At 41.2% G+C, this 24,048-nt stretch overlaps 1 protein-coding gene across 6 annotated transcripts in view; it reads right to left on the bottom strand.

Annotated features, from left to right (window-relative positions):
* Window positions 1-17,001: 17,001 nt before the first annotated feature.
* ADD3 (adducin 3) overlaps window positions 17,002-24,048 on the bottom strand; it is a 145,360-nt gene continuing 138,313 nt past the window's right edge. For 5 of the 6 annotated variants that reach the window (XM_056120488.1, XM_056120489.1, XM_056120490.1 and 2 more), the window contains exons 13-15: window positions 21,759-21,882; window positions 19,821-19,916; window positions 17,002-19,229 (exon numbers count right to left, since the gene is read on the bottom strand). In XM_056120488.1, the coding sequence (XP_055976463.1) occupies window positions 18,937-19,229; window positions 19,821-19,916; window positions 21,759-21,882 (513 nt within the window). In that variant the 3' untranslated portion in view covers window positions 17,002-18,936. The remainder of the gene's footprint in view (window positions 19,230-19,820; window positions 19,917-21,758; window positions 21,883-24,048) is intronic. The other variant, XM_056120493.1, reaches the window with a different exon arrangement.

Here is a 24,048-nt window from a genome sequence, read left to right as displayed (position 1 = left end):
TGGTATCATATGTAAGAAATCACTGCCAAGTCCAAGGCCAAAAGATGAATGTATCCTTGTGCTTTCTTTAAGGGCTTATACTATAGCTCTCACATTTATATGTTTTCCCATCTTGATTTAAATGCTACAGATGGTTGTAAGTGAGGGGTCCAGTTTCATTCTTTGCTTATTGATTGTCATTTTCTGTAGTACAGTTTGTTGAAAAGAACTTTCCCCACAATTGAATAGCTTTGGCATCTTTGCTGAAAATCAATTGATCACAGATGCGAGGGTTTAATTCTGTAATCACAATTCCATTCCATGGATGAATGCTAGGTTTCGAGTGTTGGTAGTTGCATATCGGGCAGAATATACTGGCTCAGAACTATTTATTTATTAATATCTATTGAATACTTACCATGAGCCAGCATTCTCCTATGCTTTTTCAGGTATCCACTCAAGTAAACTTAACAAAAATCATTTGAATAAACTCTGGCATGGAGAGGTTTTACAGCTGACCTAAAATTGTCCAGCCCAGAGACTGATAGACCTGAATTCCAATATAGGGACTCAAGTTGAATTCTTCCTATATTTTATTTTTTAATCATGATTCATCTGTGATATTTTCATTAGAAATAAAATAGAAAGGGGCTGGAGCGATAGCACAGCGGGTAGGGCATTTGCCTTGCACGTGGCCTACCCGGGTTCGAGTCCCAGCATCCCATACGGTCCCCCGAGCACTGCCAGGAGGAATTCCTTGGTGCATGAACCAGGAGTAACCCCTGTGCATTTGTGTATTGCCAGGTGTGACCCAAAAAGCAAAAAAAAAAAAAAATAGAAAATATTAACATCTATCTTTGCAATTCATCTTTTTAAAATATAGCCACCATGACTAACAAAATTATTCATGATTGGGCTTTAGGCACACAATGTTCCAGCACCGATCTCTCCACCAGTGTCTACTTCCATCCACCAATGTCCCTAGTCCCTCTCCCAACCCCTTCCTCTTCTTTTTAAAATAAATTTATTCAATGGAAAAAACCTGAGTGCCCGAGAACAGATGACTGGTTAAAGAAACTTTGGTACATATACACAATGGAGTACTATGTAGCTATTAGAAAAAATGAAGTCATGAAATTTACATACAAGTGGTACTACATGGAAAGTATCATGCTAAGTGAAATGAGCCAGAAAGAGAGGGATAGACATAGAAATATTACATTCATCTGGGGAACATAAAGTAACAAAATAGAAGACTAACACCCAAGAATAGCTGTGATAAATACCAGGAGGTTCACTCCATGGCTTGGAGGCCAGCCGCACTCTCTAGGGGTAAAGGCAGCTCAGATAGAGAAGGGAGCACCAAATAAAGGGTGCTGGGAAGATGCGCCCAGGATGGGAGATGCATGCTGAAAGCAGACTATAGATCGAACATGATTGCCACCCAATCCCTCTTTTGCAAATCACAGCACCCAAAAGGAGAGAGAGAACAAAAGGGAGTGCTCTGCCACAGAAGCAGGGTGGGATGGGGGGATGGGGGGGTGGGAGGGATACTGGGATTGGTGGGGGTGGAGAATGGGCACTGGTGGTGGGATGAGTACTTGATCATTGTATAACTGAAACCCAAGAACAAAAAATTTGTAAGTCTACAACTCTACCTCATGGTGTTTCACTAATAAATAAAATAAATAAATTTATTCAGATACAATTTACAACTGTGAAATTATCCCAACCTTGCACACAGCTGATCTGGGTTCAATTCCTTCATCCCTCTCGGAGAGCCCGGCAAGCTACTGAGAGTATTCCGCTCGCAGAGCAAAGCCTGGCAAGCTACCCGTGACAGCAACAACAAGTCTCATAATGGAGATGTTACTGGTGTCCACTCAAGAAAATCAATGAACAATGGGTAGACAGTGACAATGATATGTATATGTATATTGTATATATGTATGTTTTAATATGTTCACTGCGAAGTGTGACCACCACCACAATTTTAGAATCTTGATTGCCTAAGAAAGGCTCTACCCATTAATCATAACTTCCCATTTTGTTCCAATCCCATGCTCGAGGTCACCCCGTTTTTCATTGTGGGTCGCTACCCCATACGGGCTGGCATAACTTTTCAAAACTTGTTTTACAATGAATTTCTTTGAATTCTTACCAGTGAATGTTTGATTTGTCTACCTATTTTGTATACTTATCTGCCCAGGGTCATGTCAAAATTTCTTGGATGAAATTTTGAGGTTGCAAATGGAAAAGTTTCTTAGGTTGTGAGTGAAGGAAAAGGTTCCTGCACGAGTAACTGCCAATCTAGTCTTGCTCCAGATTTTCTTATTCTGGACTTTTCATAAAACATGCCTCTGTGACAGCTTTCCCTTGCTTGGAATAATGTTTTCAAGATTAACCAAGTTGTAGTGTCTCTCTGCATGCACTTCATTCCTCATCCTACTAACTCACATGGCACTGAGTAGACACAGTGGATTCGTTGCTCATTGCATGGTCAGCATTCCAGTTGCTTCCACTTTGGGAGATTTGGAGGAAAGCTGCCCTAACCTCCTCAAGTGAGCTTTTGTGTGGCCTTGTGTTTTCAGATCTCCTGGGTTCACACCTAGGTGTGGGGTTATTGGGTCACATGGAGACTCTATGTTTCATTCGTGAGGAGAATTTTGCAAATTTTTCCATAGTGGCTGCACCATGTCCCTCTCCTTTCAGTGAGCTAACATTGATTTGTAGCATCATATGTGTTCCAGATCTACAGCATTCTAATTTCACTACATGAGGATTCCAGTTTCTCCACATTCCCTTGGATACTTGTTGGGAATCTTTGTTTATAAATATCCTAAGGGTGTGAAGTGGTTCAGAGCCCAGTGACTATATTTTAAATAAATACAAATAAACAAACACACCTGTTGTCAGTTGTGTGATCCGAATAGCGGAACAAACGGGCTTACAGCTTGCCAACAAGGAGCTTGAAGAGTAGAGAAAAGATTTTCTTCTGAAACAAAGGTTTTCCAACTCTATCACTCACCTGAGATTTCATAAAGATGACTTTTTATTGAGATAACATTGATTTGTAGCATTGTATGTGCTCCAGGTTTATAGCTTTATGCTTTGGCTTCTGTACCTACTACAAAACACTCACCACCCACCACCATCTTCTGGAGCCCTTTTTACTGTTTTCTGAGGAGCATTTGAAAACCGATTCCCAGAGAGTGGACAGACAGGCTCAGGAATCCACCTTCAGGAAAACTTCCCCAAGTAATTCTGACATGCACCAGGCTTTGGGACTCAGGAATCTCAAAGGGCATTTAGGGGATCTTGCTTGGAGTGCTTCAAGGCGGCCACTGGGTGCCTTTCCACAAGGGCTGTGGGGAGGGGGTGAAGGGCACTGGCTGGAGTTGAGGCAGGCTCTACTCTGTACCCCGTTCCTCTATCCACGCTGGAAGAGCCACCACAATGAAGCTAGAAGCCTGGCAGGTAGAGTGTGTGGTTTGCGGCGAGGTCCTGGGTGAAACATCAGGGACACAGCGGCAAGGAAGTGACTGCGTGGCATGCCTGCGCCCAGCTTCTAAGCCTCATTCAGCCCAGAGTTGCCCACAGTCAGGGAAAATGGCATGTTAGTATTCCTTAGCATTGAGAAGTCATTGCTTTCAGGCTTATTTTAAGCAGCATTTTCAGAGCAAGAAACCATGGTGCAGAGATCTTAGACAAAGTGCCTGGACCATGCGGCAAATCAGTGACAAGGCCAAGACGGAATGTCGCTTCTGCCTTCTAGTTGGGTGCTCTTTCCAACCCAGTGATTCTTCCTTTGGGGCAGGTGTGTGTGTGTGGGGGGGGGAACCCTTAGAGGTTGGGGCAACATCCTGTGAGTCTGTGCTCTGGGTTCATCCGCCATGCTCAGCCCCTGGTCAGTACTCGGTTTTGCTCACAGTTTGACGGGTCCCGTCGGGGTAACATATTAGCTCCATTCTGAGACAAAGGCAATTCACTGCAGAGAGCTGGTTCATCCCAGAGATGGGTCCCTGCTTCACAGACTCCGGGGGGACCGGAAACCATCAAAGTCTGAGGTGGGGAGCCCAGCTTCCTGCTTCAAGCCTCAGTTCCCCACCACCACCACCACCAGTGTGACCACGACAAACAAGGCCAAACCTAACCCGTCCCCTGCCCCAAGTCCCCAAATCATTCTGCTTGTGGTTTATCTCGCACTTCCTGTTGATCGAAGGCTGTTTTATGTCACCTCCTTTTGTCTGTTTGCGGACCACTGGCAACCCTGCCCTGCTTCCCTTGAGAGATAACAGTATTTTTTTTTTTTTCAAAAAAAGAAAGAAAAAGGCAGTGATGATGGAAGGTGGGAAACAGCAGGGGGCTCTGAAAGGTGGGGTCCCCTCCCCACATGCCAGTGTGGCTGCCCCTGGGAACTCTGGCACAGACCCCGTTCACTCACTCACTCACTGCCACAGTGGCGTGCTCGCCAGTTTTCATGCCTGTCCCACGAGTGGCTGTGAGGTTCTGGAAAGCTCAGTATCTAGAACTACCCCACCTTCACCGGGAAGGCATTGGGTCCAGGCCACTGGACCCTTCCCGCCCATTCCATTCGCTGTGGTGGCAATGACTTGGGGTCAATGACATGCTGGGTTCTGGGGCTCCACCACCTGGCCGCGGTGCTTGCCCGGGGACACAGTCCTTTAGTGGTGTTCTTGCATGATTTGGCTGTAACGCCTCCTGAGCTCACCATGGCGCTTGCACATGTGCTGGGCGGGGAGGGGCACCTGCCACACACACACACACACACACACACACACACACAGTCTCCCAGGGCGAGGGGGAGAAGCGACACCTCATGAGCCAGAGGTGCCCTGATTAGTCCGGATCCCTTTGTGACCCACTAATCGGGGTGCTGGCTAGGCCGGTGGTTCCTTTTATGACAAGGGCAGGGGTCGGGGGAGCCTGATAGTGGAGCCTCCGCCAGGCAGGCCACCTGCCCAGCAGCAGAGATGACGGCTTCTGTTTCCTGTGCCTCAACCTACTCTCCTGGGGCTCTCACTGCACTCTCGTGCCCTCTCAGGCCCACACTGCAGCAGCCAGCCTGCAGGGCCCCCATGGTTATACTCCTGCCCAGGTAGGCACTGCCCAGTGAGCAACCAGCCTTGATTAGGAGAAAAGGGAAACATTTCACCCTGATTGCTGACCTTGAAGCCGGGAGGAAGGCTGGGACAGGTGGACAGGAAGTTGTTAGCTTGGTGTTCAGTCCCTCTATCCTGGTGAGCAATGGCCCTGCCCTAGCTAATAGGCTACCCCCTGCCCCCCATGTGCACACACACACACACACACACACACACACACACACACACCCAGACACAAGTGCACACACACGCACACACAAGCATGGGTGGCTCTGGCTTGGGCGGGGCCGTTGACCTTGGTGCTTCCACATGAGCTAAGGCAGGAGGCGGGCCCCGCTGATAACCTCTCAGTATTTGCTTCTCCTCAGAGATGCGACAGCACAGAGAAGGGTGGAGGCCAGATGGGTGTGGTGGGAGCCGCAGTGGGCTGTGAACGCCCAGACACACCCAGAGCAGGGCCCTGCTGCTCCCCATCTTCACCTTCAGCACCAGCCTGGCCTCCACATGTTCCAGTCCAGGCTTCCTCCAAGCATGGCTGGTTGGAAAGATCCTCGGCGGAATTAGATGCTCGTGTTTTCCATCCCTTTTGCCTTTGTTACCCTTTGATCCTTGATTCTGTGATACTAATCTTACTTTTTAGAAAGTAATCCTTAAAAGTAATTCTTACTTTTTAGAAGTAGGCAATTACTGTAGCATGCTCTAGTGTTTTGATAAATTATTTTAGCTCTCGTTTGGTAAAAATTTGTAGTTGTCTTTTGGCTTTTGAATCAACACGTGTATCCCTTTTGCCTTTCTAAAGTTGGTTTCTGTGGTCCTGGTCGACTAGTGGCCTGGTTACAGCCTTCTCACCTCCTCTGACAGCAATCTGGGTTCCTCCAGGCCAGGAGCATGCTCTGTTGCAGGGGATGTGCCTTTGGGGCCAGACGTGCAAGGGCACAGAACCTCAGCAATTCTCAGCAGAAAGTGTGGACCACACAGCCGGGAGACAAGACTCTCTCAAGAGAACTGGAGTGGTCAGATGTTGGGGTGGAGGAGGAGAGGCAGGAAGTCATGGTGCCTTCTCCAGAACCCACCGCTGCCAGTACCCCCAGGCCCCACCGACTGGGTCCTGGCTTGGATTGGGCACTATTTTATAGTGGCAAAAGGCGTGCAGCTACCTTCAGAGGCCAGTGCCCTGGTGACGTGCTGTGAGGGCAGCGCTGGGAGAAATCTATATTTGGAAGCGGGCACAGCTTGGGCGGGTGATTCCCTGGCTTTATCAGGCTCCTACAGTCCAGCATGGCACTGGGGCAGATGGGCTGACCCATCTCCACCCTGTTGGGTTTGGCTCGGTCCCCACCAGGGGGAAGGCCTTGGGCTCGCACACCCCCGTGCTCAGGGTCACCCTACCCTATTGACCCCAGTGGCCTCATGTCACAGCCAGCTGCCATGGGAAGAGCATTGGCTGGCTTTCAGGGTCAGGGGTGAAATGAGGCATGGCACCGATCAGACTGGAAAATGACCTGGCAAAGCCAGGAGATGGGAGGGAAGTCTGAAGAATGAACCCATTTATTCCAGGTGGCTTAGAAATGAATCAAAAAGCTCTATCAGAATTCACTCAACCTAGGGCCAGAGAGATAGTACAGCAAACAGGACATTGGCCTCACACATAGTCAACCTGGGTTCGATCCCTGGCATCCCATATGGTACCCTGAGACTGCCAGGAGTGATCCCTGAGCACAGAACTGGGAGTCAGCCAGGTGTGGCCCTAAAACAAACGAAACAACCTCCAAAAGGAGTTCATTCAACCTGGAGCATTAACCAGTTTTCCTGGGTGGCAAAATAGTCATAGCTTGGACAAACCAAGGTAGCGAAGAGTTGAGGAGGCTTCACTTTTCCTGAGATGGGCAAAGGGACAGCCTGGCTTTAGGCTGGCATGTGCTCTGAGCTTCTCTGACATTTACCAGCGAGGTGACCTTCACAAGTTATACACCCTCAGTGTCCCCTGTCTCTCATCTGTATACAAGAATACCGCTGTGAAAGTAAACACAGCGATGTGTGTGAGATAGAGCAAAAAAGGATCCCCTTTCCGTGTTTTCACCTCATACCATCCACTTGATAGCGATTAATTCCCGTTATTACATCCTGTGGTGATTCCCCACATTCACTGACAGCCCTCTCAAAGCAACAGCATTCACTTAAGCAGACTGAGTCCCATGAACAGATGACGGAAGGAAGTTGGAGCAAGGTCCTGGAAGGCGTTGTGGTTTTTGCCTTGTTCTACACTGAGTACTGCCCACTCCTACAAGTCAGAGCCCCTGTGGGAAGTTAGATGTGCCCCCACGGCAGCCAGTGGCCACTTGCCAACCATGCTGGAAGCTAGGCTTAGGCCCTGACAGGCCTTCAGACTCCTGCCACCTGAGGAGACCCTGGGCATGGTGCTCCTGAATTTCTCATGCAAAGGAACAGCGGTGTGTACTTTTGTATTGATAGATCACTAATAACACACTCTTGCCTTCTAAACATTTCGGGTCTATGCATCCCTCAGATCACTACTACACACTCTTGCCTTCTAAATGTTTTAGGTCTATCACCCCTCAGGAATAGCTCAAATGATATTGTCCTGGAGAATCAACATGAGTCCTCCACCCACCACCTTCCCCGGCACAACTCCACCCTCCAACACTTTCACACTGGAGAAGGGCAAGTTAGATGTCCTCCCCACCCTTCCCCCATTCCCGTCCTTCTTGTTTGAGTACTAGATGTCTAGTCACTATTGTGCAAAGAATTCTGGAAACAGAGGAACGACATTTCAAGTGTGTAACAGTGATAAGGATAAGTCACCTACAGTTTCATCTTTCTCCTAAGATGCATTCTCCTCTAGCAGCAGGAAGTGAAAAAAGAGAACATAACACTACTGAGGCTAACTAACGAAGGTTTTACCGATACTGGGATCCATGTTAGGTATTGGTCATCTTGATAAATTCTTATGGCCACCCTAAGAGTTTATTACATTTTATTTTATACAAAAGAATTCTATTTTATAGAAAAGAATCAAGAATCTGACTCCAGGGATGTCCCTTATTAGACCATCTGACTTTATTATTGGACAAAGGAGAAAAAAAACCATGACAGAAAGGCCCAAAATGGACATTTCAGGGTTTCATTGGCAGTATGCAATTGATACACGTGCCATAGCTACTCAAAGTGACTGAGAAGGAAAGAAAACAAGGTTAAAAAGCAACAGTTTGTTTCACTGGCATCTGCTGTCCTCCAGTTCTAGTTAGTCCTTGGGGAGCAAAGGTAGTGATTTGAGCTCTCAAATTTAATGACAAAGCTTGAACCCCAGCTTTGCCACTTACTGAGTGATCGCAGGTGACTTCCCTGGGCTTGTTTTCTCATCTATAAAATTGGAGAGTCTCGTATCTACCACAGTGGCTTTAATCTAGAATAATAATGTACACACCATTATTACTGACAGCTATGCTCAACTAAATAAGGTTTTGAGTGAAGATCCAATGGGAAATTCATAAAATTAAAAATAAACTCTGCTCCAAGTCAGAATGTAGGTGCTAGGACCACAGTTCCTCTTGTGTGTGTGTATGAAGAAGGGTTTAGGAAGGCAAGCCCAACAGCCAGTCTTCTAGCCTGTGCAGGTCCCCTGGGAACCGTGGGTTCCTAACCCAAACCACAGTGTGGCCTCCACCGGAAGGCCCTCCCACTCTGAACTGGTGCATGCCAATGGGGCTGCCTGGGCAGTGCTTCAGGGGAGGTTCCTTCTCACCTAGAAGTCACCTGCCATGACAGACAGGTTGGAGACTATTTCTCTGGTGTTGTCGAAAGCTCTAATACCCAAATTTCTTACCTGCTGATGTAAAGATTGTTTTAGGGAGTCACCTGGCCTAACATAAGAAAAAGAATTGGAGTCTGAGTCCTGCATCTGCCACTTAGTAGGTGGTAATATAAGGTATGTAATATAAATAACAAGTATCTTAGATCCTTTCTTAGAACTGGTTTCCCCCACCCCTCACCCCCCTTCCACAGAGAAAGTCCTGCTGTGCAGGAGTGGGAATTAAATGAGATGAAGGAATTCAAACAAGCTGTTCAGCTTTACAGATCGATACAGTCATCAATAATGTTAAAGACAGACCAGACTAAGTATGATCCAAAAGTGCTGTTTGGGCTTGGCAAAGAAAGAGAGTCATTTTGATGAGAGGAAACACCCTCTCAGTGGGGCTGAGGTGGATGATGCCTGGAGAACTTTAGCCTCCCTAAAGGCATCTGAGGACATGCAAGGCCTCCGAGGGTGCGCAGGTGAAGGGGGATGAAGGCCAAGTGGCCCGATGCACTGCGGGAGGGCCGGGGTAGGCCCAGTGTTCTCTGGAAAACTGCTGGAGTCAGGAATAAGTGGCTCAGGAGGGAAGACAGATCAGTGCTCTGACAGATGAGAAAGGGTCTTCTCCTAGTGGCAGACTGGAGCAGTGAACTGAGAGATCATCATTTGGGTAAACTCAACAAGACAAATCAGAGAGTGCTTCTGCCACAGTAAAGGCTGCTAGGACGATCTGACGGCTATCCTAGACGTGCCATGTAGAACCCAAGTTGTTTTACTTCACTCCAGTCAGCATCATTTGTTTCAAGAAGGGGAGGAAACATAGGCCAACCTTTTCTAGTCAACCAGGACTCTCGAGGAGCACCACACAACGATTCCCAGTAGGGACCAGAATTATCATTAGAGGACAAATTTTTCTAGGGTGAAATTATGCCTTCAGATAGAAAAAAAGGAATCCGTTTTCAGGAAACATATGGTCATCTTCACAGCCAGTGTTTGGTACGCCTTGGCTCTTGTCCATTAGTCGTTGCCAGTCTTCTTAGGTAGGTTCTGGTGTGAAATATTAATAATCCGCTCCTGCTGCCCGCAGCACCCGCACAGGCTGACTGGCAGAGAGCTGCTTCCACTATGGAAGTCAGGCCAAGTCCAATCCTGTCTCTGCTCCTCCGCACCCCTTCTCCTGACTCGTCTCCAGGACTATTCCTGATGAGGCAGGATGAGCCTAGGTGGCCCGAGCTCCAGGCTCTGTGTTTCCTGAGCATCAAGCCACATCAGTCTCTAGGCCAGCTCTGACTTTGCACCTTACCTCAGCACTGCCTTGTGAGCCGTTTCATGTCCCTCTGCTCTGACACCAGATCCTCATCTGTCGTTCTCCTTACCTCGGACTTCCTGTGCCGAGGAACCGCTAATTTGATTCAGATCACTTAAGCCTGAGGTCCATCTGCCTTAGTCTTACCATTGCCTCACAGGAAGTAGAGGAAGCCCTGCTCTTAAAAGCAGCCCTGTGGTAGGGTACCTGCACAGGTCACTTGCATTCTAATGTCAGCTTTCCTGCTCTGGATTCCTGACCGGGACTCATATGGCCCTGAGGCAGGCCGCTTTGGACCAGATTGAGTTTTTTGGTTGATTGCCATGTTCTCTAGGTTCCATGTTTCACCTGCTGGGCTGGACTTCCAACTAGCTTCCAGCTCAAGCTGTTCCCCCAGTACCTGACTTTGCTCAGTGCGTGGGGAGAATTCCAGAGCCGGCCCTGCCCCGTCTGCCCTGCACCCCGGCAGCTGAACCATGCTCAGCCCATGCCCTCCTGCTCAATATCAACCTAAAGGTCAAACTGAGATATTAACCTAAAGGGCAAACATGAGACCACACCCAAATACAAAATCACTTCAATCCTGATATATAAAAGCATTAGAAAATAGTCTTAAAACAGAATATTCCAATCAGCACATGAGATATTTTAAAGGACTTAACATATAAACGTCTGGGTGGAGGGAGAGCCAGGTCCTCACACCTCCTGCTTACAATGGACAACTAGTTAAATTTGGAATACATTTTTGTCTAAATAGTCTCAAATGACCTTTATTTCAGTTGAAGCCATTGAAGCCCAAATAGGAATCAGGTAGAAAGTAATATTTAACCTTAACTTGTTAGTCCAGTAAACACCTTTGGAAGAGAATGCAGGTGGCTGCCAACTAGTTGGCTATATCTACACTTTCTCTCATAAAACTGAGGAGGGCATCTATTCTGAAGGCAAAGTCTATCAAACCAGTCACCAGTGAAATCCAGCCTCTGCAGTATTACTCAACAGGAAAAGGGTGAGTTATAGAGTGCAACAACGACTTCCTCCATAGCTACCGCTCAATAATAATCTCCAGAAAAAAGCTAGCCTTGTGTGTGTGTGTGTGGGGGGGGGGGGGGGGGGGAGGCGGATTAGCTGAGATCCTGTTAATGAAGAAAATGTTCTAACTTTAAGTGAGGGAGGCATTAGTCTGGCAAATAATTGAAAAAGGCCTCGCAACACTGCAGATCCAGGTGGAGAAAGTCAGTATCAACTTTTTTTGTTTTAAACCTAGAAAATATGATTATTTAAGTCAAGTGTAAGGGTGGAAAATCCAGGGCACCTTACCTTTGTATTTTTTTCATTTGATAACCAGACCATTTCCTCATTCTCCCCTTGCCACCCCATCAGTTAGGCTATAGTTGCCTTAAGAAAGGTAAGGGTTGTGGATATAGCTTAGTGTTATAGCAAAAATTTGCCTTGTGTGTGTAAGGATGGGGAAAGAGGAGATAAAGGAGAAGAAAGAGGAGGAGGAAGAGAAGAAGGAGGTGAAATAGAAGGAGGAGGAGGAGGAGGAAGAGGAGGAAGAGGAAGAAGAGAAGGAAAAAGTTAAAAATTAACTTAAGTTCGGGTTTGAAGATAGCATTGCTCCAAGCTGGGAGTAGCCCCTTACTTAAGCATTGCTCTGTGGTACTGTTCCCCCCACAAAATTTACGAATTTCTTTTAAAAAATCTCAGTTCTCAGTATCAACCAATAGGACATTGTTCGGTCTAAAGAAATATAACTTACACTCTATATTGGTCGGTCAATTGGGCTTTTATTTACTGGCTTTTGAGGGGGCAGTCTAAAATAAGTAGACAACAATAAAAAAAAACTTATATTGCCTCTTCTTTGGGATTTCAAAAGCACATTTAACAACTTTTAGAATTATTTCTTAGAAATATAACATTTTTACCACATGTTCAAATTAGAGAAGTATTATTTTAAGGCATAGATCAAGCAAGTAGTATTTAGTCTTTTTTTTTTTTAATAATTTATTTCTTTATTGAATCACTGTGGGAAAAGTTACAGAGCTTTCGGGTTTAGGTCTCAGTCATGTAAATATCAAACACATTTCCCTTTACCAATACTTATTTTTAACTACAAACCCCAATAGAACCCCACCTCCCACCCCTCCCAATTCCTGTGAGGCAGATGAGTTCTAGTTAATACTCTATCTACTTTGACTAGATACATTGTTTCGATAGAAGATGCACAATTATTGTTTAGAGTTTACGACCCCTCTCCCCCCAATCAGACATGCTGAAACAGCGTTGTGAAATGATTTGCTTTCTACAGCTGGGTTTAAGAATAAAATGATGTCGTGCGGCCGCAGTAGCAGCCGCACGGTTTTGGATTTCTGCTATTTTAATTATTAACCTTGGAAGTATTTCTATTAAAAGTTAGATAATTAAGAGATTGGTTTCTGTGCTCTGGAGTTGTGGCCGTACCGGAGAGCCGCTCATGGGGGGCAGCTGGTGACCTCGATCGGGCGTGAAGGACGGCCCAGAACGCCCCCCTTCCCATGAGGTCCCTGCCGCCCAGAAGTTGAAATTAAAGATATTTTAAGCAAGCTAGCCTGGAGAATAACAAATCCTAAAGTAGTTTCTATAGGAATAAAATAACAGCCAGCTTAATCAATGACTTTCATTTTCACTTCAGTATCAAAATTTACCCAACTAGAAATTATATAGGCCTTAAAATAATTGTGGACTGGATACATACTTTATCTTTATCTTTCTATTAGAGTAATAAAACAAACCTTTTTTATTTTTATTTATTTTATTTTGCAGTGGAACAAATAATCTACCAGGGGGGCAGGAGAGATAGTACAATGGGTAAGGCTCTTGCCTTTTATGTGTCTGACCTGGGTTCGATCCCCAGTACTCCAAATGGTACCCCCAATTCCACCAGGGGTGGTCCCTGAATACAGAGCCAGGAGAAAGTCCCGAGCATAGCTGCGACTCCAGCTGTACTCGAAAGACAAAAACCAAATTAAAAAGTACCGGTTTGTGATTAAGTATAAATGACATTTAAATAATGATAGAATATATGGGTGTGGGTCAGGATTTAGATATCTATACAGCTATAGAATGCAACAGTAAAGAAATTAGCATTTAAAAATTGAGGTAAAGTTAATATAAATGTTATATTAGTTTCAGGTGTACAGTGCATTTGTATATACTGTTAAATGACCACAATGAGTGTAGTTACCATCCATTATTGTATAAACTTATTGTTTTCTTGTGACAAGGACTTTGGATGTACTTTTAACAACCTTCACATATGACAATATACTATATCATGTTTGAATATTACAACCCAAGAGTTACTCATTTTATAACTGGAAACTCGTATCCTTTGACCTTCTTCACCTATTTCACCACATCCTCTCTGTCTCCCCACGGGGAACCACTCATGTGTTTCCAGTATCTGAGTTTAAGAAATCAACATCACACTGGTGGTGGAATTGGTGTTGGAATGAATACGGAATGTCTGAATAACTGAAACAACTGTATTGTGAACAGCTTTGTAAATCATGGTGTTTAAATATGAGAAATTGAAAAAAACCCAACAAACCAGAAATCAACATCACAGGGTTGGTTGTAGACACAGTACAGGGGTTAAGGCACTTGCCTTGCACGCAGCCAAGTTGCATTCAATCCCTGGCACCATCCATGGTCCCCACGAGCTTGCCAGGAATGATCCCTGGGCATAGAGCCAGAAATAAGCTCTAAGCACAGCTGGGTGTGGACCCAAAACCAAACCAAATCAAACCAAACCAAGCCAAAACCAATAGCTTGGTAGTGGTATGGCATACTGTATTCCTAAAAGATTAAAAATATTGTATATCCCAGTGCCTAAAATAAAAAACAAATACAAACAAGAAAAATCAGAATCTGTTTAATTTCAAAGAACACATTAAAAACTCACAGGGCACGTAACAGATTTAAAATTTTAGGAAAAAAATTGATATAGGTTTAATTATGCAGCTTGTTTCTAAATCTTAGTTTGTAGGAAGTGAGAAAACTAAGTTTATATAGCTATCCCTAGGTGATGGTCTGTTGGACTTTGAAGGCAGACTGTGGTCTAGTGGAGAGGTATTAGGCTCTGAGGACCTTTGCTTGAATCTGCCTCATATCTGTTATCTGCCTCTGAGCTGAATGATGTTAGGCAGAACTCTGGAGGACTATAACTTGTAAAGCTACAAGGAATGAGTTAATTAAATATTTATAAATGGTCCTCAACTTTAAACTGCATCTAGTGAAGCGTAATTAGAATAAAGTTCTAAATCTAAGCTCATTTTGAAATGCAAGCCAAGAAAAATAAATTTACTCAATATTGCCCCCTAGTGATAACCTCCCATAATGAAGCCCCTATGAATATAGAATTAGTAACTTGGTTTTTTTTTCTATCAAAAATTCCCCCAGAGTTTATCTTTGTTTAGATTTCTAGAATATGCACTAGGTTTTTCTCCTTGAAGGGCAATCTCCAAGTATATTCCTTTAAGTAAAGTGAACGTAGAAACCATAAAACTTCTATAGGTTATAATAATCTCATATTTAAAAAACAATTTTCTTGAGAATGTCTCTCCTTGGCCCCAATACTGGAAATCAAAAAGAAAAAGAATTAACAGTAACAAATGAAGGGTGCTACCTTGTCATCCAGTTGCCATGGTGAAGATTCCAGGGTTGGTTTTTCACACTAAAAGATGCCATCATTACAATTACTTTGTGGTATTTTCATCCATCTTCTCCCCAGGCCCCCCCCACCCCCAAATCTTCCAAACAAATAGGCAATGCTTTATCCCAAATCTACAATTATGAAAAAATATTTACATTATCCGGACTTCCTTGGTTTCCTTAGTTTGGACAGCAATTTCCAAACTAAGGAAATTGCTTTTCCCTAAAAAAAAAAAAAAAAAAATTTGCAACAACATACACTGGGCTCTGCAGGGTCTAGTATATAGGCAGCACTTGTAACTTTAAAAATCCTAATCTCTGAACTACAGAATTACTAGCACTCTTTCATCTTCTATAGGTCTTAGTGTCTTCATCTATCTACATTGTTGGGATGCTGGGAAAGTCAAATGAGGTCATATAAAAAGCAGTTAGCACAGTCTGATACTGAGAAAACAGAAAAAGGAGATATTATCAAGTATATTCCCTGTCAAAAAATGCTAGCTGTGGGGGTCAGGGAGAAAGCTCAAAGCGCTGGAGCAGATGCTTGGGTTCAGGCCTCTGGCACTACATGGTGCCCCGAGCACTAGAGGAGCTACCATTCCACTTCGAGCTCTGGTTTTAGTAATGGCTCCTCAAAAACAAAACAAAAGAGCTCATTACCGAAGCAAGCATCATATGATTACTTACAGGCACTGAAATTCCCCAAAGGAATCTTTCATACCCTGGGTTTTTCCTGAGACTGCATCTCAACATTTTTGTGTGTGTTTTCATTGGCAGCAGAGTCTCTGCTGGTGATATCTGTATTGGTGAAATGGAATCTGCTAAGACAACAAGAGTTGAGAGCAGTCTAGTGAAAAGAATGATAAGCAATAAAGAAACGTCTTCTAACTTCAGCAACATGGAGGTGTGCACACTGAAAAATGGGAAGAGCGAGCATTCGAAACATCCTGGATTGTTAGGTCTTTTCCACCCCCTAGTGGCCACAAGTAAGATTTGTTTTTAAAAAACTGTTTTGACCGAGATTACAATCTTGAGTCTGAAAAACAGCCAGCTTGCCTGTCTTGATAGGTTTACTGCCCATGTCAGAAAAAGGAGCTAGCGTGGCGTTCTTAACGTTACAATGCTAATATTAACATTACATTAACATTACAATTTGATCCACTTAATTCTCTTTACTCCCCGTGGAAGAAAATACTATGGAAAGACACAAGCAGCAGTACCTTTCAGGCAATGTGAACAGGAATGAAGATGATCACTGTGGACCTTCGGAAGAAATTTTAAAATAGGCATCTTTATGAAAATAGTTTGTCACTATATAGTTATTCAAAAGCCATGGTAATAATTAAAATCCCCAAGACTCTGAATCGATTCTTCTCTGCCTTAGCCCTTCATTTTTATAATGGATAATTATAGTAAACATTTCAACTCAAACATTCTAGAAGCTTCAATTAATAAAATTTCCTCTCTTGAAATCTATTTTTAGGACAAAATGGAAAGATAGTGACAAGAAATCATCATGCGACATATCTTGTTGTAAAATATTCTATGATGAATTACGCTAAGTGGAAAAATATAATTACCTTCACACCATGATACTCAATACAGAAAAAAATATAAGCAAACAAGGGGCTGGGAGGAAATAATTTTTTTGAATGTTAATGTGTAACCCATTTTCTATTCCTTTTTTTGATATTTTATGTGATACTGTTACATAAATAAAAATGAAAGAGAAAGGAAACCAGAAAGTATTCTTCAACATTTTATGTTCTACATAGATAAACCTAAATAGAACTGGAACCGGGAATCAGAACTCAAAATTTTTAGATTTCAGAGATCTAATTTAGATCTCAGAGATCACTATATTCCATATCAAGCTTAAAGGCAGATCACTTTTGAAGAAATATTTTCTCCATTAGCAGTTGAAACAGGAAGCAACTTATATAGCAATTTTTCAACTAATTGGAACATTTATCAGGACATCTCTTATTGAGAAGTTTCAATCTTACTCAAAGTCTCACTGCACTAAAACAGTCTATAAAGTATTGAAACTAATATTAAATATAACCATTGAATTGATACCAAATCCATCTATTTAAAATACTGTTTATTTGTGATTTAACATTAATTAGCATTACATCTAAGAGCAATATCAGATAACATTTATACATTTCCACAGGACACAAGAGGTTCATTGGCTCATTCTTTATGCCAAAGCAAGTAAATAGAGGCATTAGCAAAAGGTGCAAATAGTTCACTGTTGCGTTTAAAAAATATTATGCACATTGCATTCATTTAAGATATATATATTTAAAAAGTTATGGAAAAGCATAGTTCACAGGTTACTGTTTTCACATACGTTGTAATACAACATAAATGATGTAGAACATAGAAAAAACCCTCAAATACAGAATTAAGCAAATGAAAGTTTCCACTAAAAGATTAAAACACTGATTCCAGTAGTTAGTGAGATCAAAAAAGAAATTTCCAGGCTGTTTCAACTTTGCATCATCATACACATAACAAACAGAACCAAACCCAGAACACACTGTAATCAATGTGATTTTTTTTTTAACATGCCAACTCACCCTCCAGAAACACTTTGGATTATTTTTACCCACTGACCATTTTGGATCATTGATTTTACACTGATTTGTCACATCACTTGGGTGAACAGGGGAAAAACTATATTAAGCCTAGTTTTAATTTGTATTTACATTAGAAAGTTTACTGAAACAGAATAAAAAATTGTAAAAATCAGTAAGTGGTAGTTTTCTCACTGGGGGGAGGGGGTTTTAGAACCATTGATCTCTTTTAGTGCTGCCCTCTAAATACTCGTATGTAAAGATAACCGATTCATTTAAAAGTCAGTAGCAATGAAAAAATACAGAGAAGGAGAATTTTAGAAATTTGGGACATTTCTGAACAATTTATATTTTAGAAACTATTGTAAATATGAGTCATTACCAAGACAAAATTCTTGCCACGATACTTTTGTTCCTTCATCTTTTCACCTACTTATTCTTTTCTTTGTTTAGTTACCTCATTAGAGCTTCTTCATGTTAGCAATACTATGAGAAAATACACTTTTAAGATTCAAATACGAATCCAGTGAAACCTTTAAATGCGCTAACCCCCCTTGATACCAAGTTCCTGGATTCTTGAAATATATTTAAGTATACTTAGTACCAAGCAGCCTCAAATATGCTCTACTGTTAAATGATTGGCTAATATGCTTATGACATTTTTTTTATACTGAATGGTATACAAACATCTCAACATACAAAAATCTTTTTTTCCAGAGTTAAACTAAATAACCCATGTTATGTGTACAAAATCCCCTTTGTTGAAAAATAAGGGGCTTTCTAAACTAATATAAAAGGAAGTTTTCAAAAATTATAGTTTACTAAAAATGACCTTTTTTTGGCAAAAAAAATTACTTCATGTGAAGAAATTTTATACTATGAATAAAATTCCAAATTATTTTTTTCTTAAAATTTTTTAAAAAATTATGTGCCAGTGTATACTAATGATATAGATTCTTATCTTAGAAGCTTTTAAAGCATTCTGTTAATGCCCATTGAGACAATGGGACTCTAAAAGGTAAAGTCCATAATCATGATAAAAAATTATAATCTGATTACCAGGTGAAGAAGTATCAAGAAATAAAAATTCTCTCACTTGTTCACCAGTAATTTTTTTCCCAACAAATATTATGGAGAAGGCTTAAGTAATTCAGACAGATATCTGTTTGTGGTGAGTTATAAATATACTTTATGAGGGAGAGCAAATTAAAATAATCATTGTTTAAAAATTCAAAGCCATTTTGGACATATAAAATTAGAGATGAATTTTAAAGTATTTTTCATAATGTTTTTTAAAAAGTAAAACGTTTTCCAGTTCTTAAAAGTCCAGTTTGCTACATACCCCCAATCTGATCTACCACTGTATGTTAACGATCAACTTAAATGTGGTTTTTAAATGTGCAATGTCACACTGTAATAATAATTATTAAAAAAAGATCTTTAGGCTTCAACTTTTTCCTTTTTTTTGTTCTTTTTCAGAAAAGAAGGAGTGCGAAATTTCTTCTTTTTCTTGGATGGTGATTTTGAAGGTGAGCCTTCAGGTGACAGGACTTCTTCAATTTTTTCTGGAGACTTAATGGTAATCTCGATGTTTTCAATGGTCGTGCTTGTAGTTAACCTACTCACTCGTTTAGCAAGGTCATTTTCAACATCGTGCATATCATCCTTGCCATTCACGACCATGACAGGCACTTCCATGGACATGAAGCTCTTGGAAAACAGCTCATGGTTTTCTACAAAAGAGGAGGATTTTTTGAGTGTTAGCATCTTTATTGTACAAAATTAAAATGTTTTAGCAATGTACCAAGGCAATACTTTATTTCTATACAAATAATTGTTCTAATAAACAATGGGTCTATTAGCGTGAAGCTAATTTTCACACAAAGGGGAAGGGGACAAGGCAGTTACAGAGTGAAGGCTAGAGATATACTGTTTGATGACTCGAGAATTAATTGTACTTCTTAAAAGCCAGTATAAACAAGAAAAACTTGATTTTCTTTAATTTGGGAGGGTCATCATTTGGCAATTAAAAGTGAAAAAGATTTCATACTTCTAAATGGAAAACATACAACAGAGCAATTTTTATTTCACAAATTCTTAAGAACTGTACACTGCCAAAATTCGTTAAGTAGTCAACGGAAACACTGTACAAAAATAACACCCTCTTTAATAAAAAGGTATAAAAGTATTGGGAACTTGAAGTAAAATCCATGGCAAACTTACTGTTATGATCAGGTATTAAATTTCTTTATAAGAAAACAATGGCAGAGGGAAAGACTCTCAGGACTTACTCAGAAAATGCTATGGGAAATTACATCAAATACCTTCTAATTTTTCAGGGATATTTTGCGGTGATTGAGTTTGAGACTGAATTTGTGAAACAGATGAAGCGTCATCTGAGAGTAATTCCTGCTCAGCATCTGTTGGATAAGAGTTTGGTTAAAAAGCCATGCAAAAAATAAAGAAGCATTAAGATTTCAGAGAAGTTAGTGCATACATCAAATGCCTGCATACAGAGATGATAGTTTCTAAGCAATGAGCCAAACATGCTGACAGTTATTCTGAATATTGATAATTATGCACTAAGAGAAGGTTAATTTATTAAAATTTCTGACTTATAATAGTAATTTGACATACAGGCTTATGAAAAAGGAAGCTTAGCTAATGGCAGCCAGGCAAACAATATAAATGCATTTAGCTGTTGCTAAGAGTGTGTTAGAAAACCAAAATATATTGAGCAACCTGAAGAATTATAAAACCCTCTCCAATGATGCTCATAAATGAGGCAGAATACTTCACTAAATTTAAAAAAAAACAACGTCCAATTAGTGATTCTTATCAAAGCAGTCTTAGTGAGCTTATTCAGAAAGTCACAATTTAAAAGGGAGGTCATAATGTGAAAAAAAACTATAACGTTATATATATATATAAAATATAAAGGTAATGATTCCAGAGCATAGTATGTTACCTGACATCTTTAGGCTTTCAAAAAAAAAAGTAAACAATTAAAGAGGAATGTTTTACAAAATACAAAAACAGAAAGTTTTCAATCTTACGTTAGAATAAATAAATTCAATAAATCCACATATAACATTTAGTGCATTTATATTAATGAGTCAGGATGGTCCCTTTTTGTGACAAGGCACTAATACTGTGGCACTACAGCTGTTCTCTGGCTGATCTAGATGTCATTACTGTATCTCATCACTTTAGTCATAGATGTCATTCCAAAATTTTTTTTAGGTGGGGGGCAAAAAAGAGATCTTATGTGAAAATAAAAAAAAAACCCCAACCAAAAACAGCGCCCCAAAATATCAAATAACCCCCAACATGTCAGTATTATTAAAATAGAGGATGCAACAATGATGTTCTAAAATGTAGTAGTGACAGTTCTATGTAACAGTTAACATGGACAAAAAGTCTTTAACTCTCGGTTCTATTGTGTTTTGGATAAAAATTTCAACTACAAATTGTAGAAGTTCTAAAGCAAGGACTCTTACCCTATTCTCTTTAGGATCATAAACATGTAGCCTACCACTTAACACTCCTCACATCTTTAAATTAAGCATATATTTATAGATGACATATTTGAAGACTCAAGATTAAGAATTCTGATGTGAAAAGTCAGTTAAAAAAAGGAGCTAGTAATCAAATTACCTAGAGTGTTTTTTTGTTAATATAATCATTACAGTATAATTCATTATAATCCTTATTTAGGATTCTGAAGTCAAGAAAACACACTCTTGCTAGAGTGCCACTACCTGAAGAAAGTAACATCATAATTCAAGCAGCTTGCTTTCTGTTTTGATTTTGAAGTTAAGAATATCAGTACTTTGGACAACCAGGAATAACAAATTATACAAAGCACTAAGTCCACATTCTTGTGAATCTATATTTCATAGTAAAATATTTTTTAAGAAGTCAAACACTATGGAGTGCTTATTAATGTGCCTCCATCTACTTAGCTAGTCATCCTCTACTCATCTGGGGATTTCATTTTACTACAGAAGATTTGCTAGCAATCAGATTACTTTCTGAGAAAAAGAGTTGCCTAGATATTTAGCTAGCTGGTCTGAGGTAGCCTTTACCATTCTAGCAGTATCTACAATCCGGAAAGGACCCAGAGAAGTGACAAAGAGCAATTTATTATAAAAGAAAAATAAATATTATCTTCTTTCAGCCTATTCAAGGTGCTGCAATGCTAGCACTGTGGTTGTCCCAGGTTTATCCCCAATGCATTCTAGCACTTAAAGTTAACTAACCTTCCAGGCCTTGCTGTTTCCGTTCGATTGTCTTCTTATACTCTTCAAGTTCTCTTTCTGTGAGATGACTGAAGGGGTTTGGAGGAGCAGGTGGGGCTTGATCATCATCTTCAAACTGCATGGTCTTACCAATGAAAAAAAGTGACTTATTACCAAAAGCTTTACCTATCTCTGTATCACTGATAGCTGTACTTAAATATGCATCTACAAACAGAGAAATGTAGATATGACATTTACTCTCACCTACTTCACAACAATTTTAAGAAACGATAAAGCAACATGTTTTATTTAAAATAAATCAGGGCCCAGGGATGGTTCAATGGCCAAAGTGCCTGCTTTCGGGGTGTTAGGCCCTGAGTTCCATCCCTGGTGCTACAATGACCCAGCTATAATCTCTGGTGCAAATCAGCTATGTGCAAGCTCCGCAATGATATACCATCCCCCAGTAAGCACCAAGGCTGAGTAAGCACCACGACCAGATGTGCTAGATCTGGTGAGCACCACAACCAAGTGTGTGTATGACTGCCCAGTGATGGCAACAACAGAGGGAAGAATTTTTACAAACTGGAATTGTTTGTCATTTATCTAATGATAATGTTTGTAAAAAAATAGAATATCAGATTAATAATTTCTGACTACTGTCCAACTAAAAAATATTACTGGTGATTTTCTTTGATAATCTCATTTAGGTCAATTCCATTAACTTAAAAAACCCAAGCCAAGTTTTAAAAAGCTTTATATAACAAAGCTTCACTGTCACTGTTCTCGCGTTGTTCATCGATTTGCTCGAGCGGGCCCAGCAACGTCTCCATCATGAGACTTTGTTGTTACTGTGTTCGGCATATCGAATATGTCACAGGTAGCTTGCCAGGCTCTGCTGTGCGGGCGAGATACTCTCGGTAGCTTGCCGGGAACAAAGCTTCATTAAAAAAAAAAAGCTTCATTAAAAAAAACAACAACCCTATAAAAAAGACTTATTTCAAAGTGAAACTATCAGAAGAGCCTTTGTTTTGAGGGGGGCAACAGCTGGTGGTGCATGGGGGCTATTCCTGGTTCTGTGCTTGGGATCAAACCTTGGACTCTCGCAGGGTGTGTATGGACTCAGTCTGTTGAGCTACTTCTGCAGCCTCTCAAAAAAACTTTAAATTTTCTCTTAAAACAAATTTGTAGCTATTTCTCTTGGAAAGGAATTAATGAAACTTTCAGCTAAATCTTAATTGAACCCAGGCATCCGAAAAGGTTATCCCTCCACCAAGCCCCAATAAGATGACAGTGAAGACACAGCAACAAAAATGGTATAAAGTTTTAAGGAAGAAAGAATGGGAGAAGAGACAAGAGAGATAGAGAAACGGCAATGACACATTTTTGGGAGAAGGAAAAAAGATGGAAGAATGAGTAAGAGAAGCGAGAGCTTGGCCTTCAAGGAGGGGTACAAGTAAGAAGGATGCTCATTTTTCTGACAGAGCTCTAACCTCTAATGAGAGGCATCCCTCAGGCACCACAGGTGATAGTGAACAAAAGCTGGAAAGGAGGACAAGTTAAGGGTGACAAATCTGAAGAAATGAAGGTCCCATTTCCTATTCACACAGTCAAACATTTATCTCTTTACCATCTCTGCAGAACAGGTTTATTCTTCAGAACCACTGATTAGGGAAAGCAAAACATAGCTGAGGGCTCCCAGAACAATGACAGGAAACTGATGGATGACAGGAGAGTTCTCTAGATAAATTAAATAGCTACAGAAAAGAATTACAAGAGGCTGGGGGGATAGCTTCAAAGGGCTGGAGAGAATGCTCTGCACGCAGGAGGTCCAGGTTCATCCCCTTATATTGCCAGGAGTGAGCACCAAGTTGGGAGTAGCCACTGAGCACTGCTGGGTGGGGCTCAAACAAAAATGAACAAAACAATAGCCAAAAGCCAAAAAAGAACAGCAGATATTAATGTCTGGGGAGTCTCCGGAGAAATAAACTGGTCCATATCTAATTAATCTGGAATCCCCAAGCTGTGGTCATATCTGGGAACTAGGGCTGGGTTTCAGTGTCCCATTCTTAAGTATAAACAGACTATGATTACCAGATCCTTGGAGAAAGGTTCCAGAATGAAAGAAAATGATTAGAATAAAAAAGAAAAGGGAGCTCAAGGAAAAAGACAGTAAAGGCAGCTCAAAAAAAAAAAAATTAAAAGAAATTCCCTTAAATAAATAAGAGAAAACACTGTGTCTATGAAAGAAAGACCAAGATATTACTATTTTTTGTTACTGCTTGTTTTGGGGATGCACCTGGTGGTGTTT

The sequence above is a fragment of the Sorex fumeus genome, unplaced genomic scaffold, assembly GCF_029834395.1.
Source record: "Sorex fumeus unplaced genomic scaffold, SorFum_2.1 ptg000043l, whole genome shotgun sequence".
Classification (NCBI taxonomy): domain Eukaryota; kingdom Metazoa; phylum Chordata; class Mammalia; order Eulipotyphla; family Soricidae; genus Sorex; species Sorex fumeus.
The sequence above is the reverse complement of the archived record's forward strand: the minus strand, read 5'-3'. Positions and strand labels throughout refer to the sequence as shown.